The sequence below is a fragment of the Zea mays genome, chromosome 7 (genome assembly GCF_902167145.1).
Source record: "Zea mays cultivar B73 chromosome 7, Zm-B73-REFERENCE-NAM-5.0, whole genome shotgun sequence".
Taxonomy (NCBI): Eukaryota; Viridiplantae; Streptophyta; class Magnoliopsida; order Poales; family Poaceae; genus Zea; species Zea mays.
Window position 1 is genome coordinate 91,009,754 of NC_050102.1, and position 19,501 is coordinate 91,029,254.

The following is a 19,501-nucleotide window of genomic DNA, read 5'->3' on the forward strand; positions in this document are numbered from 1 at the left end:
CAAGCTAAAGTTGTCATGCTTCTCAGTCTTAGACAAGCTTAGTTACCTTGTTAAGTTTTTGTTTTATATGTCTATTTAACCACTCGGCATAATAATATGAACATCAAGCTGACTAGGTAAGCCATATTTTGTTGTCTTTTAACCTTTTATTTTATATGTTAACAAACATAATTTGCACCTTGAATTTGGTTGTGGTAACAATGATGATTTCTTACATTATCTCGGAATTGGTGAAATATTTGAGCTTGTTGATGAAGAGATGAAGATTAATCTGTCTTGAAGATTTTGATTCATGTTGTTGGGCTATTCATTAGGTAAGAAGAAATGGAAAAAGAAATAGCAATCAACTCACTATTCACTAGGTTTCTCGATCCAGTGTCTTTCTTTGTCTTACTAGAAGTCTTCAGAGCTTACCTATGCTCTTAGAATATAGTACTGCTCTCTAAATAAGATCTAAGTCAGTACAAAACCTTGCTATTTACTCGATCTTGGGTCACCCTGGAAGCATATTGGGAGAAGATCGTTGGACAAACATATGTTTTTAAAATGACATTAGATGAGTTCCAAGTTATAAGATTCATTCGTCTAGCTTCAAGTTTATTCTAGGCTATTGTAGTATTGCAGTAGTGCGATATTTATTGCATTTCATGCGCAACAGATCTTGATGACATGTTTGTGGAAAACACACTACGATGATGCAATATTACTGTCATCTATCATGATTATATTGTTTTCGATATATGTGAATGGTTGTAGAGCGTCCGATAGGGCGCTATTTTTTCTAGTATGATAAAACTACCATGAGATTGGCTAGCACTGAGAATGGCCTAACGGTGAACAGAAGCATGATCACCACGATACAAATTGACACGATTTTCGATTTCCGTTGCCGCTGTCGCGAAATGAGCACGCCCATTTTTGAGCCCAGTGTTCAATCAGCACAATAGCACAGCCACAGGGATCCGACTCCCGCCAAATTCCGATGCCTTCCCCGACACTGGGCCACTGGCGCCGCCGCTCACTGCGGGCGACTACCGCCCTGCTGCTTCGTCTCCGCGACGCCGCTGGGCCGACCACGCCGCGCCGCCTGCTCCTCCAATCCATGGCAGTGGTCCTCACCTCCGGGCTCTCCTTCTCCCACCCCGTGCTCGCCTCCCGCCTACTCAATTCCCTCCTCCCGCACGTCCCCGCCCGCCGCCTCCCGGCCCTCCTCCGCCTACTCCCACCCGACCACCTCACGCTCCTGCTCCTCTCCTCCGCCAAGCACCACCACGCCCAGTCCCTCCCCGCCGCCTGCGCGCTACATGCCCTCGGTCTGTCCTATGGCCACCTCCCCTCTGACCTCCGCCTGGCCAACTCCCTCCTCTCGCTCTATCTCTCCCACGGCTCCACAGCCTCCGCGCGCCGCCTCCTCGCCGACATCCCCCGCCCCGACACCGTGACCTGGAACACCCTCCTCCGCTCCTTTCTCCGCATGGGCCTCCTGCCGGCGGCGCGGCGCCTGTTCGACGAAATGCCGGAGCGGGATCTCGTCACGTATAATTCAATGTTATCTGGGTACGCGGCGGAGGGGGATATCGCCAACGCCAGGGAGCTGTTTGATGGAATGCCCGAGAGGGACGTGGTCACATGGAACTCAATGCTTGCTGGGTATGCTCAGCGTGGGGACATGGAGAGCGCCAAGAGGCTGTTTGATGTAATGCCTGTGAGGGATGTTGTGTCTTGGAACTCGATGCTGGATGGCTACGCCCAGACTGGGGACATTGAGATGACAAGAATGGTTTTTGATGGCATGCCAAGAAGGAGCACGGTGTCATGGAATGTTGTTCTTGCGCTATACGCAAAGGTGAAGGACTGGCATGAGTGTTTGAATCTGTTTGATGCAATGATGGCTGTGGGGGGAAGCAAACCAAATGAGAAGACATTTGTCAGCGTTTTGACAGCCTGTGGGCACCTGGGTGATCTTGAGAGGGGAAGGTGGGTGCATCACTTGGTTCATGAGAGTTGGGAGAGACTTCTTCCTGACGTACTACTTCTTACTGCTATGATGACAATGTATGCCAAGTGTGGGGTGATGGGGACAGCAAAGGAGATATTTGATTTGATGACCGAAAGGAGTGTTGCATCCTGGAACTCAATGATCATCGGCTATGGATTGCATGGGTACAGTGAGAAGGCCCTTGAGTTGTTCATGGAGATGGAGAAGAATGGGCCTCAGCCAAATGAGACGACATTCATCTGCATCTTGAGCTCCTGTGCCCATGGAGGCTTGGTGCTTGAAGGCTGGTGGTGTTTTGATAGGATGGTCAGGTTCTACAATATTGAGCCCAAGGCTGAGCACTTTGGCTGTATGATGGACCTCCTTGGTCGTGCTGGACTGCTCAGAGACTCAGAGAATCTCATCAATAATTTGCAGGCAAAGGTGTCACCTGCATTATGGGGTGCACTAATATCAGCCTCTCGAACTCAGGACAGCTCCAAACTTGGAGAGTTTATTGGAACTAAACTGATCGAAATGAAGCCAACAGAGTTCAGCTCCTACGTGCTTCTGTCAAACATTTATGCCACGGAAGGAAGATGGGATGATGTCGAAAAAGTAAGGAAGGTGATGAAGGAGAAGGTAGTGGAGAAAGATGTGGGGATGAGCCTTGTATGATCAAATGAACCTCGCCATGTTGCTGAAGATGGTATTTCATTCAACAGAATTCTGTGATGCTTTCGCTGGATCGGGATCCCCTGCAGTACTGCATGGGCCACTGCCGCGTGGGCTCCGCGTGCGACAGGGCCCACGCGCAGTGACCCAACTGCACGGTCAACTATAAGAGGGAGCCTAATTAGTTGTTCCACAAGATCTCCAGCAGAGTTTATGTGTTCTGTTTGCTCGGCACATTAGGTAGATGCTTCCATGTGAATACCTTATGGTGGCTGATAGTTTGTGCAATTGAAGTAAGTTAGCCATGCCTGTACACAGTTTATTGACATTTCAGTTTTCATGTACATTGCTGGTATATAACTTTTAAAAGAGAGCGAAATCTTTGTTTTTGTGTACAAGTTGGAGGGTTTTTTGTTAGTGGATTGGTTTCAAGCAGCATTTAGGGTGCTTTATGTTTGATATCACCTGTCGGAAAGATGTTTCATTCTCAGAAGCCATCCTGATTTCTGTGTGTACTTTTCAGGATTCTGGGGAGAGCGCCCAGGCATGGTGGACTTACTGATAAGCTGCACTGCCATGTAAGTACTTTGAACTTGATATGTTTCCAAAATTGTAAAGGTTTCTTAGTGGTGAATTTTTATGATTGAAATCTACCTGCTGGTGTGCTTCTAGTGCATGCTTTGTTCCTCTTTACTCTTTAGGTGTAAATTGATGTGATTCAAACATAGTACTCAACTAGGGTTCTATTGTTGGGAAGTCTAGGCTTGCTGCCAGTTCCTGAACTTAAGCAAATCTTGTAGTCAAGTTTTAACCCTGTATATGCTGTCTTGTTTTTCATTTCAATTTAAACAGTAATGCAGTTCAGACCACATGTCATACACACACAAAAAATCCCTATATGCCACTCCATGGCACACAAGGGATGAAAATAAATTTTGATGGCATTACAGGAATTAGTCATATGCAATACGAGAACCAATAGTTTGAAATATCCTTCCTTTTGAAAAAAAGTACTCTACAATATCTGGATCTACAATTCAGATTTCAACTGACTTTCATGCTGGGTATGTCATGCAATGCAACAACTGATAAGTCTACAATATCAAAATGTGCAATTCAGACTTCCACTGCTTTTCACTTTGTATGTTTTATAATATGCAGCTTATATTAGGGTATCCCTTAGAATGCTTTGTCCTAAGCAACTTCATTGATGCAGCAGATGGGCATTGCTGTTGTCGTTAAAAGGCAGCAGATGCTAGAATGATTTTTTTGTGGAAGATTCGAAAATGATTAATTTGGAGAGAAAAGGTACAAAATAGCATTCTAGCGTGTGACACCAGTTCGATAATGGCAATTGGGCGAATCCCAATTGTGCGGGATGGTAAACAAGCAGAACCTAAGTTTGGTAATGGCAAAATCCCAATTTTCTCTCTGTTTGAACTTTGAACTGTGTGCTTTCTCATGTAAAGAAAACTGTGAATTCTGTTGTCAAGGAGCCTATTTGTGCATAGGAATAAACTAGAGCAACACAATGAATCAATATTGTGAACAGATGTCTCAGTTTTGTGCAAAATGAATGAGATGATCAATTTTGAAATGAAAATGACGCAAGTGTAAACTATGTGCAACATTTTTAACAATGAAAAATTACCGTTAGTCCAGAAACAGTATAATAAACATTGGTAATAACAGTATGTGCAATGAGCAGTGGATGCAACAAAACTGTTTACAAACCATCCAGTTCATAGCATCCATACAGGCTCATACATGCATCATCGAGGCAAATAAGCATTACTAGAGTGCCAAACAAGATTATGTTCCTTGGCTACATATTACAAAAGCATCCATACAAAAGCTTACATATTACAAGATTATGTTCCTTGTGCAAATAAGTCAAAGAACAAGCGACCCATCAGGCTGTCCCGGTCGCCCATGTTCAAATATATATTTTTCTACTACCTTTAAAAAAGCAGCCTAGTGCATTATCCAAATTCGATACATTAGTAAAGAGATACGACAAAGAGAAATTAAAATGGGATTAAAAGTAATTTAAGTGTTATAATAAATGAAGTGTAAATATATTTTAAATAAAAAACTTTAAAGATAAAATTATGAAATTGATTTATTAAATTAATATATCAACAAAGAGATACAACAAATAGAAAATAAAATAGGATTAAAAATAATTAAGCTATAGAATAAATTAAGTAAAATAATTTTTTGAATAAAAGATATATATAGCAAGTGGAGTCTAGTTTATTTGTAGAAATATCATGAATACAAATGTGAATTTGGTTTTTATTCGATACATTAATTAAGAGATAGTTGAACAAAATTGTATATAAACGATATACAATTTATTTATAGACAATTCACTCAGCCGTTTGAACCAAATAATTTTTAGCTCTTTTACAACACTCAACAACTTTTTCATAGCAGACAGATCACATCAGCTTTGTTTCAAAACTCACAGCTGTACAAAACACATTCTAAAGAGAAGGATCAGGGACTGCTGACAGCAACCTTACCCAGGAGGGATTCCCCTGTTCCGGTCGCCTACATCTTCCCCCGGCGATGCTCAAGGCCAAGCGAGGGAGAGACGAACGTGAGAAAGTCTCCAGACTCTGGTAGGTCTTCAGTTGTGTTCCCATTCATGGTAATAAAGAGATGAGGCCATAAGGGGTAGGGTATATTTTGGTAGTTTCCACGGGCTGGAAATAAGAGAGGTAAAAGGAAACCTGTATCTATTGCCAAGATTACTCTCCTTTTTTTTTTTTGCCACTCCCCTCCCGCATTCATGTCTGCTTCTGGTTTATCCATCCGCCCAATTTCATCTCTGTTTGTTCAATCCTGACCCACGCACTTTTTTTTCTTGATTAACAAAACTGTAAACACTGAAACAAGTAATTCTCTACAACACTTGGCAGTAACAATTTAATAACACAACAAAGGAACAAATGATTCATCCGATGTGCCTATTCAAAACTGACAATTGCCCAGAGTCTCCATTGAACAGGTAAACCTCCAGCGGGGAATACGAAGGTGAGAACGACGACGTAGAGAGCCTCGCTGAGGGTTGTAAGATCCTGCTTCCTTTGGGGCATGGGATGGTTAGGAGGCGTGACCCGGTGCGCATCTTCCAAACCTGAAGACACATGAGGCCAAAATATCATAAGCATCAACCAGAGAGTAAATTAACTATTTTAACTGTCTTCATATATGGCTTGTTTTTTTTACCCCGAGAGTCGTTTGGATCCCTTCATTTTGGTGAAATTAGAATCTACTTAATAGAGTAGACTATTTAGCTTGGAATTTAATATTCCACCACGTTCTAAAGTTCAAATATAAGTCTATCTCAAATTCAGAGTGTAGGGATGAAAAATAATTTTATATATCTTCAGGCTATATTTATACTCTACAATTTATAATACGATCTTTGACTCACTCCCCTACAGTATAAATATAGCACAATATATCTCCCCCATACAGTGGTACACAAATTATTCCGTATAAAATCATATTACCTTAATTGACCTTTGCCTAAATTATGATTATTAGATTGGAATTCAAGTCCAAAGATCCAAACAAGGATCCAAACGTGGCCTCAGAAGAAAATATGTAATGTATTCCATGTTCTTCTAAGTGGCTAAAGACTAACCAAAAAAACACCCACACAATGTGATTCAGCAGTGATACTTACCTCTATTATGCCTTTTCGCGGGGCATGGATTGCTAAACACAAACAATAGTCACTCTTCGTATACTCTATGTGCATCGACCCTGACGAAGCCTTGTCTTTGTTCAGAAGCATTTCCACAAATAGACATGAAGCATCACGATAGCCCTACAGAAAATGTTACAGTAAATAATAGAAAAATAAATGGCAATCCTAGACTGGTTTGGAGATACGCAAAAGGGAACACTCTGCATTATCAAGGTTCTGGTGCAAATGACTTGTACTGTGCTCTGGAGCTAAGCAATGGACTCCAACCATTTAGGCACACGGCAAAAATGAAGGTGGATTAAACCATCAGACAGTCCTTGGCTACACCTGGGTCCTTTTGGAGGGATTTGATAACACAATTTATTTATCGACACAAATTGAAATCAGATAGTCCACTTAAAGATTGGTTGCAACAGTAGCCCAAAAGATCCAAGGCGTCCCCGTCGCCTAGGTAAGAAGCAGCAAGAGGGCATAGGGCAGAGGGGAAGGGAAAGGGGCGGCGCTGTTTCGGGGTGGCAGCGCCGAATCGGGAGCGGCTGAGGCCAAATCCAGGGCGGCGGAGGCTGAATCGTTGGCGGCAGCGTCCAAATCATCGGCGGCGGTGGCGAATCTGAGGCGGCGGTGGCTCAATCGGGGGGCAGCGGCAGCTGAATGGTGGGGGAGAGAGGCAACCTAGGGTTGCCAGAGGAAGGATTATATGGGCTGGCTGGTGGGCTGGGCCTCCTACCCCTTCCTTCTCCTTTTTCCTTTTTCTTTTTTTCTTTTTCTTCCTCCTCCATGGGGCTGTTTTGCTGATTCTCAGGTTGATAAGGCGTCGCCTTGCTCGCCTTAGGCGTCGCCTAGGCGTCTAGGCGGTGGTCCGGCGCCTTATCTCGCCTTACCGCCTTAAGAACCATGATGATCAGAACTGTATATGATTACCATGGTTTGCTACTCTCACAATATCCATTGCAAATCATAGTGTATCAGATGTGAGAATAGCATTTGTACACAATATTCTCTATGTGCATTTACTTGATCCTACCATGATTTACAACTATTATAGGATAGTACCGCTCAGCAATCCAAAAAAAAATTGATCCCAGCGTGTCAGACAAGTTCTTTACACTATTCGAGAAGGGATAAGCTCATTTTACTATCCCCAACTTTGCCTTTTTCTTTTTCTCATATATGTTTTGTTGGGTTAAGTTCAAATTTCACTAGTTGACAGATGAAACATAAATACAAGAAACTAATCCAAAAGACACTAAACTAAAAACCACACTAAAACACTGTATTCTAATTGTTAAAAGTTATATATTGCTCAGTGGTTCATTATTTCTTTTAGATTAATTATTAATAATAAAATAAGATTTAACTCAGGAGATTACCTTCCATAACCGTACAGCCACAAGCGCATGGGTGTCCAGCAGTAGTATCCGCCCAAGTGAATCAGTTATAGCAGCCAGCGTACCACTCGGAGAGAGTGTAAGCCGTTCTCCTTTCCTTGGGGAGTCTTTCAAGCAGGTGAGGGGTGATGCTGCAGTTTATGTAACAGTCAGGAATAAATTTTGGTATATTTTTTAATAATACTGAATCTTAACTACATCCATTACTTTTTGCAAAGGATTGGGGCTTTGGCCGTGACTTTTTAGGTGGTGACGGCTCACTCCGCCATAGTATTTTGGACAAAGATGATATTGTCGAAAATGTTGCAGCTACACCTCTTGACAAAATTGCTCCAACAATTGACCTGGTTCTATCTTCTGATAACCTACAGAATAACAAGAAGTTAGAAGATGTGTAAAACTAACAATATGGCAACATTATCTGCTAACTTCCCAATGCCAACTTCTAGAGAAACAATAGTATGAACTGATTGCAATTCAAATTTGAATGGAAACTATCAATATCATAGCTAGTTTTCTGTTGCAAACTTGCAACATAATTTAAAGTGGGAAACATAATACACAAAGTACATTTGCACATGAATAATACAGGCACTATTCTGTCTTGGACACACCATAACCATAGAACTCATAATGGATGTCAGAAATGCAAAACCCATTGCAGGTAGTGAAACTCACCTATATGCTGAAACTACAGCATCCTCTCCAACTGTGATGGCACAGTAGTGGCGCTGACTTGACTGCCCAGCAATATAAAAGCAGCTGAATTCAATATAATCGTGGCTTCAGAAAACTTCCACTAAAGGTAGCTTTTAAGAGAATCAGGATATGATAAAACCAAATGGCAAAGGCATAATAATAAGTTTATGCAACAGTTATATCTACCAACAATAGAAGAATGATAGTCAGTAAGTCACCTGAAGTTCTAACAAGGGAGGTGGCATCAGACCAACAATTGCAGCATCAGCGCATGAACTGAACTTGTTTACATTCCAAATCTGAAAGGGTATTCGTCCAAAAGTTTCCTCATCCTCAGCATCTTGCTCTTCAAACTTATCTTTCCACAGGCGTGATTTTACATCTTGAAATGCTTTTTTAAGAACGTTCTGTGAGCAACCAAGAATTCAGTTCTTATCCTTGAACATGCACAGAAAGCCTGATCATCACTGGCGTCTGAGCACAAATTCTCTGTTTCTTATATAGAGATAATAGAGACTAGAGAGTGATGGTTTCACACAAACCTGAAGGTCAGCACCATCAAAGCGCGCGATAACACCAGGAAACACTACAGAAAGTTCATCTGAGCCTGAATCTTCCCAAGCGTTCTCCTTCCTCTCACGAAAGTTGAGTTTCAGTATCTTTGCAGGATATATACTCTGAAATAACAATTCAAGGACTGCACTATTACCATTTACCATGAAGGCATGAAGTAACAAAAACAAATATGCATATTTGCTAACGCTTAGAGATAGACAGCATAGTCCATAAAAGTAGAAGGCATCTAAGCAGAACATCTTCTATTTAAAACAACCACCTTATACTGAAACTACATTCGGACTGTACTGCTAGAACTCACACATTTGAAGATTATATTTGGAACTTACGTGATCCTACTAAAAGTATTTTGTCATGTGAACAAGTTTTTGAGCTTTTCTCACTCGAGCATGATATAGCAAAACCGGGCAAAAAACAGCCTGATATTCTTAAAAATTATGAGAATTATGACAAATAGCACCAATAATGAGAAATAATTCTCAGAACGCTGTATCTACGGAGATCCAGATGGATAGGATCTTACGAACGACCTGCTTGTGCAATAGATCGCCTGCGAGCGAGTAGAACAGTAGCCACCCAGCGTCCGTGCCGATCACCACGGACACCCCCTCCTCCCCCTCTGCATCGTCCTCCCCGGCGAACGGGACCCACTCAACGGCGGAGATTCGGCCCTCGTCGGGCCCCAGCGCAGGCTCCACCGTGACCCCGCCGCCTCCACCTCCCGCCACCGCGACGATCACGAGCACGGAGTGCGCCGCGCTGGCCACGGCGAGAGATCGCGCGCGGGGCCCGAGCGAGGGGAGGATGGCGGGGTCGTCCAACCACCCCTCCCTCTCGCCGGCGCCTGCGGCTGCGAGGTCCGCCGAAGCAGAGGCGAGGAGGGCCACCTCCGCCAGGTGGTGGCCCCGTGGCGCCATAGAGATGGACGGAGGCGAGCCGAGATCCCGCCCAAGCTTCAGAAAATTAAGAAGGTTGTGGAGCGGAGATGCGCGCGATTCGACGAGGAAGGCAAGACGACATACGCGTGTGGGTTTTTACACACACACCCTTGGCTGAATATCGGGTTTGCGGTTAAAGCCTTATTTGGATGCGAAGTCTCGAAGTATTGGAAACGGATGTGGAATTGGAAACGAGTAAAATACGTTTCTGGTCGTGTATCTTAGGGGATGTTTAGTTAGTGATTAAAATTAATTGAGACATTTAAAAAACCTAACTAATTTTTTTATAAATTAGTTAATAGTTAGGTAGCTATTTGTTAGTTAGCTAATTTTACTAATAATTTTTAGCCAACAAACTATTAGTTATAGTGCATTCAAACACTCTCTTAGACTATAAACTTTTAAAGTATTGTGTTTTAAAAGTTCTATTTATTGTTAGGGTCTTTCGTAGATCTAAATGGATTGTGGTTTAACCATACATCCTAGAAATAGATCCTATATGTCATGTGGATCTCGATGTTTTTTTAGAAAACCGTTCACCCTACTGAAATTTCTCGGCGACAACATCTTCCTGACCTCCTGAGCATCACCTTGAGCCGCCTGGACCCGGGGCCAGCCATGATGGCCCCGTGTCCTACAGGTTGGAGCACTCGTCGGCAGCAACAGGGTTCGGGTCGTTGCTGTCACTGCAGTAGCTATGCAACTTGCCCACCAGGCACCAGGTGCAGGCATGGAGCAGGAGCTGGAGCAGCGAGCGTGGGTGCGCAAGCGAAAGGATCGGTGCTGAAGCTTCTTCAATCACTTTCGTTGCTTGCTGCTTGGTCATTAGACCTGCGGTCTCGGCTTTGTACCAGGGGCGGACTCAGCATAAAACGGGAGTGAGGGTACAATTGTGAGGATGAGTACCAAAATAATAAAGCGAGTACATCCAAGTTAGGTTAAACAGGAGATCTAATGGTGAAAATTGTACTCTACTATTTACGGGATAAAGACGAGCGCACTCCAACCAACGTAGGTCTGCCCTGCTTCGTACAATCATATCCACAGTAGCCCGTGGACTCGCCATGGACGCCCTCCAGCACCGTACCACCTCCGTCGTCATGTCGTGTACCATCCATCGTCCTCTCGTAGCCTAGGTCTCCTGAGTTCCTCCCCGCCGCCTGCAGCACCACGGCCCTTGAACTTGTGTGCCTCGACATCGTCGAGGCAGAGGCACATGACGTGGCGAGCGACTATCTGGTCGCCCATGGCCACCGCCGTCTCCTAGTCCAGGTAGCTCTGTCGTAGCGGGCGCCCTCGGTGCGGTGCCATACATCGAGAGTCTCCTAGTCCAGGTAGCTCTGTCGTAGCGGGCGCCCTCGGTGCGGTGCCATACATCGAGAACGCCGCAAAGGCCATCGCCAGTAAAGATGGCAACGAGTAAATTACCCGCAGATACCAGCTTGTATTGCTTGCGCTCGCAAGCCAAAATTCGCGCCCGCGCCCGCACCCTTCACGGGTAAAATACAATACTCTTCCTCTATCCGCGGGTAAAGCATGCCCACGGGCATGCCCGTTTACTCGTTAGTTTTATAATAATACGTATATCAAATCACAAACATATACATGGGCACAAACATATACATGTCACACTCGCGCACAGGAACGACTAGATCTGGATCTGGCCGCGCTCACGCACAGGGGTGTCGCACTTGCGCACAGGAGCTGGAGGCGCCGCGCGCTTGAGCCGAGGAGGCCATGCGAGCGAGAGGCGCCGCACACTCATGCACAAGAGCTGAAGGCATCGTGTCGCGTGATTGAGTCGGGGATCCTCGTGTTCGCTCACAGGATTTGGAGGTGGTGAATTGGCAGGATCTAGGCGCGCACAGGAGCGACGGTGGATGGGATCTGGTGGAGGCGTGGAGCTTCCTCTCAGCTCTTGGGAAGAAGACATGGAGAGACTCTAGTAGTGGGGGGAAGGTGGAGTGGACTGTTGTCGCTAGGAGACACAACAACACAGGGTGACGACTGGCGCAGGTGAGGTGAAGCTGGGTGGGTGTAGGATCTAGGACACCGGGTAGAGGGGGTGAATAGACGGTTTTGACTAAAATAAAATACACTAGAGAAATTTAATCAAATCAACAAGAGATATAAAATTACTAGCCTTGATGAGTCAACAAAATATAATGAACAGTTTAAGCTAACACCACAAAAGATAGTTAATATACAAATTACCAACTACTTGCAAGTAATGTATAAAAGTTGAGAGAGTGACACCGAAATTTATCTCGTGGTATCGGTGATTTGTCGATCACCCCTAATCCACGTTGATTTGGAATTCAAGCTCTCACTTGCTCCTCTACCAAGACACGACTTGATCTTTGAGCCAAGTGGACAAGAACTCACTCAATACCTCGATTTCACTAGAGTCGCCTTTACCGCTCCGGCGAGGTGGGCGCGAACCCCTCACAATCAATCTCGCGGCTCCTGCACAATCTTCACAGAGAGCTCGACGGAGAAAACACCCGAGCCGTCTAGGAGGCGGCAACCTCGAAGAGTAATAAGTCGATGACGCTTGCCCGGTGTACCACCTAGTGCCTCAAAAGATCACAACGAACGCGAATGCACTAGAACGTCTCAATCACTCACTAAAATGTGATCTCAATCAACAAGTGTGAGTATTTGAGTTGGAGGATCACAAATGAGATCAATGTGTGCTAGGAGTGGCCAAGAGAGCCCTCACACACGAGCTCCACTTCTATTTATAGCCCACAACACACACATAGCCGTTATGTGCAACTAGCACAGCTTCTGCGCACACGCGGACGGTCCGCGCCCCATGGCCGGACGGTCCACCGTACCAGTAACGGCTATATTGACCGTTTGAAACCTGTCAGAGCTGTCAAAAAAAGTCAAGGCCAGACGGTCTGCCCTCCTAGGACGGACAGTCCGGGACCTGACAACTTGGAATAACAGAGCGCTGGTCAGTCAAAGTAATTCGAGCGGACTGTCCGCCATTCATGGCCAGACGGTCCGCACATGGACCTCTTATCGTTAGACTAAAAACCTCGGATAGTCCATAGTGTAAGGACACAAAAACACACCGTACCTACCCAAACTCAATTCAGCTTATGCGAACGGTTCGCCCTCCTGGCCCGGATGGCCCGTGAAGGGAGACAGAGATAGACTGCCAGCAGACTTCCTTGGCAGAGTTGCGGACGGTCTGACCTTCTAGCCCGAATAGCCCGCCGACCACAGAGAAAAAGATTTTGCGCTAGTTCAAAAGAATTTGTATTTTGAAACCCGAAGCGTTGTTAGCCCTCATGCAAATGCTACTGTTTATGCTCTACGAGGCACTAAGTTTTACATCAATCAAGTTCATTGATCCCTCTTAATAGTACGACTATCGATCTTATTAATCTGATCAATTTCTTCTCTAAACATCTGCTGACCGTCAAAAGCAAAAACCTATGTTTTACCTTTGCCTTCACTTGATCCACAATCAATGGTTATAAGTTCCAAAGACTTTACTGTTTCCTGTGGTCCAATCCTGCATTCTTATTTCTCCAAGAATTGTTAGTCCACAATCAGTTGTCATTAATTACCAAAACACCACTTAGGGGCCTAGATGATTCACGGTGGGGTGGCTAGGTCTGGAGGGTGAAAACCCTAGTTTTTGTATTATATGTCTTAACATGGACCCACATGTTAGGTTGATAGAGTGGGACTAGTGGATAAATGAGAGCACCTAGAAGGGGGGTGAATAGGTGATCCTATAAAATCAAACACTAAATAGCCATAAACTTGATTATAAAAGTTAGTGCGAGTTAATCAAGTTGCTATGAAGCGATCTCTTGCGAACAAAACAATCACAGAAGAGCAACACAAGAGACACGCGATTTTTATCTCGTGGTTTGGCCAAGTAACACTTGCCTACTTCCACGTTGTGGTGTCCCAATTGGACGAGGGTTGCACTCAACCCCTTTCAAGTGATCCAATGATCAACTTGAATACCACGGTCTTTTCTCTTTTGAGTATTCTTCCCGTTTGCGAGGAATCTCCACAAGTTGGAGCCTCTTGCCCTTACAATATAGATCACAAAGAAAGCACAAGAGTAAGGATGGGAGAGCAACACACGCAAGACCCAAATCCGCAGCACGCCCACGCACACAGGCCAAGATTTGAGCTCGAAACACAACACAGAGAGTTTGCAACTCAAGCGGAGCTCAAATCACTAACATAATCGATCAAATGCGTGGAGGCAGAGTCTAGGAGTCTTAGAATGCTTAGAGAAGGCTTGGTGTACTGCTCCATGCGCCTAGGGGTCCCTTTTATAGCCCTAAGGCAGCTAGGAGCAGTTGGAGATCAATTTGGTAGGCAATTCTCGCCTTCTGTCGAGTGGTGCATCGGACAGTCCGGTGCACCACTGGACAACCACTGTAGCAGTCCGGTGCTCAATTTCCTTCCATACCGGGCACAGCCAACCGTTGGTTCTCCGGGATCGTTGGCGCACCGGACACTGTCCGGTGCACACCGAACAGTCCGATGTGCCCAACCGACCGTTGGCGCAGGCCACGTGTCGCCCGCGGATTGCGCAGCCGACCGTTGGCCGCGAGCGCCATTGACTCACCGGACAGTCCGGTGAATTATAGCCACGTCGCCTTTTTCTTTTCCCGAGAGCGACGAGTTCATCGTCGATGACTTGGACGCGTGCGCAGATGACTCACCGGACAGTCCGGTGCACCACCAGACAGTTCGATGATTTATAGCCGCGTCGCTCCGCTGTTTCCCGAGAGCAGCCGGTTCACCGTTGACCAGCCTGGGGCACCGGACAGTCCGGTGTGCCAGGACCGAGCTGGTTTTGGCTGTACACAACCAACTCTTTTCCAATGTCTTTCTTCTTTTCTTGGCACTATTTCTAGCACTTAGATAAACATGTTAGTATTCAAAAATAATTCACTAAGTCTAGAAACATACATTGTTCTTTGATTTGCACTTCTCACTCATTTAGCACATAAGAACTTAATTAATATGTGTTGACATCTAATCACCAAAATACTTATAGAAATGGCCCAAGGGCACATTTCCCTTTCAATCTCCCCCTTTTTGGTGATTTATGCCAACACATCAAAAAGCAATAAAAAAATGCAACATCAATGCAAATGAAGACCAAATTCTTTTTACTTAAGATTTGGCATATTTGGATCACTCTTTGCCACCACTTGGTTTATTTTTGTAAATCAAATTCTTTTTCCTATCTCTAAGTCAAACACACTTGTTTGAGCAAATCGAGAGATATTCCAAGAGTAAAATTGATCAAGGCCAAAAACTCCCCCTTTTTCTCATAATCAATATTCTCCACCATAAGAGACCAAATTTTGCAATAAGAGTCATTTGTGCAAAATACAAATTCTAACTCTACTATTTTTGAAATTCACAAGTGGTTGGCTGATCCAGTTGCTTTGGCCCTTAATTTCTCCCCTTTGGCATTAAGCACCAAAACGGGAAAACTTTTGGCCCATTAACCCCATTGCCTCACCAAAATGTCAAATAAGAGCAAAAAGGCAACGAGAGCATTAGTATGAACTTGAAATTAAATACACTAATACCGGAGTGCAGTGGAAGTCTTTTCATCGTCCAAGCTCATTTTCCCTTTCAATGGTCCTTCAAGGCTACTTCAAGTGTACTCAAGCAAACAAGTTAGTCTCAAAGGAGTCAAGTTGTAGCACATCTCCCCCTAAACATGTGCATCATTTGCATACGAACTTGTGAGGTCCGGGGATGACTTATACAACTTGAGCACCACAAATAAGCAATAAATGATTTAAATGCTCAAAGTAACATGATCAAAGGCATAGAACACATGTATGCTATAGATCAATCCAAGTTACATGAATCTAAGACATTTAGCTCACTACGCAACCTGCAAAACCTTTTCTCATCTAAAGGCTTAGTGAAGATATCGGCTAGCTGGTTCTCGGTGCTAATGTGGTACACATCGATATCTCCCTTTTGCTGGTGGTCTCTCAGGAAGTGATGCGGGATGTCTATATGCTTAGTGCGGCTGTGTTCAATAGGATTATCCGCCAAGCGGATTGCACTCTCATTGTCACATAGGAGTGGGACTTTGCTCAGATTGTAGCCAAAGTCCCGGAGGGTTTGCCTCATCCAAAGCAGTTGCACGCAACACTATCCTGTGGCAACGTACTCGGCCTTAGCGGTGGATAGGGCAACAGATGTTTGTTTCTTGGAACTCTAGGACACCAGGGACCTTCCTAGAAATTGGCACGTCCATGATGTGCTCTTCCTATCAACCTTGCACCCGGCATAGTCGGAGTCTGAGTATCCAATTAAGTCAAAGGTAGACCCCTTTGGATACCAGATCCCGAAGCAAGGCGTAGAAACTAAATACCTAAGAATTCGCTTAACGGCCACAAGGTGACACTCCTTGGGTCAGATTGAAATCTAGCACACATGCATACACTACGCATAATGTCCGGTCTACTAGCACAAAGATAAAGTAATGAACCTATCATAGACCAGTATGCCTTTTGATCAACGGACTTATCTCCTTTGTTGAGGTCAAGATGTCCGTTAGTCCCCATTGGTGTCTTCGCGGGCTTAGCAACCTTCATTCCAAACCTCTTGAGAAGATCTTGGGTATACTTCGTTTGGGAGATGAAGGTGCCATCCTTGAGTTGCTTCACTTGGAATCCAAGAAAGTAAGTCAACTCGCCCATCATGGACATCTCGAACTTCTGCATCATCACCCTGCTAAACTCCTCACAAGACTTTAGGTTAGTAGAACCAACTATAATGTCATCGACATATATTTGGCAAACAAACAGATCACCATCTCAAGTCTTTGTAAAAAGAGTGGGATCAGCTTTCCCAACCTTGAAAGCATTAGCAATCAGAAAATCTCTAAGGCATTCATACCATGCTCTTGGGGCTTGCTTAAGTCTATAGAGCGCCTTAGAGAGCTTATATACATGGTCGGGATACCTGTCATCCTCAAAGCTAGGGGTTGTTCCACGTATACCTCCTCCTTGATTAGCCCATTGAGGAAACCGCTCTTTACGTCCATTTAGAATAGCTTAAAATAATGGTGAGTGGCATAGGCTAATAAAATTCGAATTGACTCTAACCTAGCCACAGGAGCAAAAGTCTCCTCGAAATCCAAACCTGCGACTTGGGCATAACCTTTTGCCACAAGTCGAGCCTTGTTTCTTGTCACCACTCCGTGCTCGTCTTGCTTGTTGTGGAACACCCACTTGGTTCCCACAACGTTTTACTTTGGACGTGGCACCAGGGTCCATACTTCATTCCTTTTGAAGTTGTTGAGCTCTTCCTACATGGCCAACACCCAGTCCGGATCCTGCAAGGCCTCTTCTACCTTAAAAGGCTCAATAGAAGAGATAAATGAGTAATGCTCACAAAAAGTAGCTAATCGTGAGCGAGTAGTTACTCCCTTGCTGATGTCACCCAGAATCTGATCGACGGGGTGATGTCTTTAGATCGTCGTTCGAACTTGAGTTGGAGGGGCTCGTGGTGCTTCTTCCTCCATAACCTGTTCTTCCTATGCTCCCCCTTGATCACGCTCCTCTCCTTGAGGTACCTGTACATCATCTTGAGTTGGGGGATGCATCAGAGTTGAGGAAGAAGGTTGATCTTGTTCTTGTAGTTCCTGTGGTCGCACATCACCTATCGCCATCGTGCGCATTACGGCCGTCGGAATGTCATCTCATCTATATCATCAAGATCAACTTGCTCTCTTGGAGAGCCATTAGTCTCATCAAATACAATGTCGTTAGAGACTTCAACTAATCTCGATGATTTGTTGAAGACCCTATACGCCTTTGTATTTGAGTCATATCCTAGCAAGAAACCTTCTACTGCCTTGGAAGCAAATTTTGAATGTCTACCTTTCTTCACCAGAATGTAACATTTGCTCCCAAATACATGAAAGTAAGAAACATTTGGTTTGTTACCAGTTAGGAGTTCATAAGAAGTCTTCTTGAGGAGACGGTGCAGGTAGAGCCGGTTTATGGCATGACAAGCTGTGTTCACAGCTTCTGACCAAAACCGCTCAGGCGTCTTGTACTCTCCAAGCATCATTCTCGATTAGCGTCCTGTTTTTCCTCTCTACCACACCATTTTGTTGTGGTGTGTAAGGAGCAGAGAACTCGTGCTTGATGCCTTCCTCCTCAAGAAACTTTTTAACTTGTAGATTCTTGAACTCGGACCCATTGTCACTTCTTATCTTCTTCACCTTTAGCTCAAACTCATTTTGAGCTCTCCTTAAGAAGCGCTTTAGGGTCCCTTGGGTTTCTGATTTGTCCTGCAAAAAGAATACCCAAGTGAAGCGGGAAAAATCATCAACTATTACAAGACCATACTTACTTCCCCCTATGCTGAGATAGGCAACGGGACCGAAGAGATCCATATGAAGAAGTTCCAGTGGCCTTGACGTTGTCATCACATTTTTGCTATGATGAGTGCTTCCCACTTGTTTCCCTGCCTGACATGCTGCACAAGGTCTGTCTTTCTCAAAACCGACATCGGTTAGTCCTAATACATGATCTCCCTTTAGAAGCTTATGAAGGTTCTTCATCCCAACATGTGCTAGATGGCGATGCCAAAGCCAGCCCATATTAGTCTTAGCTATTAAGCATGCATCTAGATCGGCATTCTCTTTCGAAAAATCAACTAAATAGAGCTTGCCGTCTAATACACCCTTAAAAGCTAATGAACCATCACTCCTTCTGAAGACAGATACATCTACATTTGTGAATAAACAATTATAACCCATGTTACATAATTGACTCACAGATAATAGATTATACCCGAGCGATTCAACTAAAAACACATTAGGGATAGAATGCTCGGATGTGATGGCTATCTTTCCCAATCCTTTGACCTTGCCTTGGTTCCCATCTCCAAAGATGATCGAATCCTGGGAATCCTTGTTTTTTGACGTAGGAGGTGAACATCTTCTTCTCCCCCGTCATGTGGTTTGTGCATCCGCTGTCGATAATCCAGCTTGAGCCCCCGGATGCATAAACCTGCAAGACAATTTAAGCTTGGGTTTTGGGTACCCAACTCTTGTTAGGTCCTACAAGGTTAGTCGCAATAGCTTTTGGAACCCAAATGCACGTTTTGTCTCCCTTGCATTTGGATCCCATCTTCCTAGCAACTACTTTTGCATTTTTGCATGACAGCATAAAAGAAGAATTACAAGCATGATAAACAGTAGTAGGACTATTGCAATTTCTCCTACGCACATGAGACACAACATGATTACGCCTAGGCCAATTTCTACCATAAGCATAAGTAGAGCTAGAAGCAACCATAGCATGAGAAGTATGATAACCAGGTAAAACAGCATGATCATAGCATCTATCATTATGAGCATGCCTAGTAAATTTCCTATCATACATATAGGCATGGTTCTTTTGAGGACTACTAGCCATAGGGGCCTTCCCTTTCTCCTTGTTGAGAACGTGAGTCTTTTGGCTTGTTAAGTTCTTGGTTTCCTTTCAAA

General features: G+C 44.4%; 2 protein-coding genes across 4 annotated transcripts; one reads left to right on the forward strand and one right to left on the reverse strand.

Annotated features, from left to right (window-relative positions):
* Window positions 1-856: 856 nt before the first annotated feature.
* On the forward strand, window positions 857-5,423 carry LOC103632560 (pentatricopeptide repeat-containing protein). 3 transcript variants are annotated; one of them, XM_020540959.1, is made up of 4 exons: window positions 857-2,946; window positions 3,177-3,231; window positions 3,870-4,058; window positions 5,127-5,423. In XM_020540959.1, exon 1 carries the CDS (start codon window positions 983-985, stop codon window positions 2,654-2,656), a length of 1,674 nt encoding a protein of 557 aa, XP_020396548.1. In that variant the 5' UTR covers window positions 857-982; the 3' UTR covers window positions 2,657-2,946; window positions 3,177-3,231; window positions 3,870-4,058; window positions 5,127-5,423. The 3 variants fall into 3 exon arrangements, with proteins under 3 accessions (XP_020396548.1, XP_020396547.1, XP_008652547.1); XM_020540958.1 differs by having other exon boundaries at window positions 3,873-4,058; XM_008654325.2 differs by lacking the exon at window positions 3,870-4,058.
* Window positions 5,424-5,495: 72 nt separating this feature from the next.
* On the reverse strand, window positions 5,496-10,015 carry LOC100272859 (uncharacterized). The gene is made up of 8 exons (NM_001147312.2): window positions 9,571-10,015; window positions 9,007-9,141; window positions 8,683-8,871; window positions 8,444-8,505; window positions 7,973-8,130; window positions 7,748-7,896; window positions 6,354-6,497; window positions 5,496-5,798 (listed from the first exon to the last, which is right to left on the reverse strand). The coding sequence occupies exons 1-8, from the start codon at window positions 9,955-9,957 to the stop codon at window positions 5,616-5,618; spliced, it is 1,407 nt and encodes a 468-aa protein (NP_001140784.2). The 5' UTR covers window positions 9,958-10,015; the 3' UTR covers window positions 5,496-5,615.
* Between the last annotated feature and the right edge of the window lie 9,486 nt (window positions 10,016-19,501).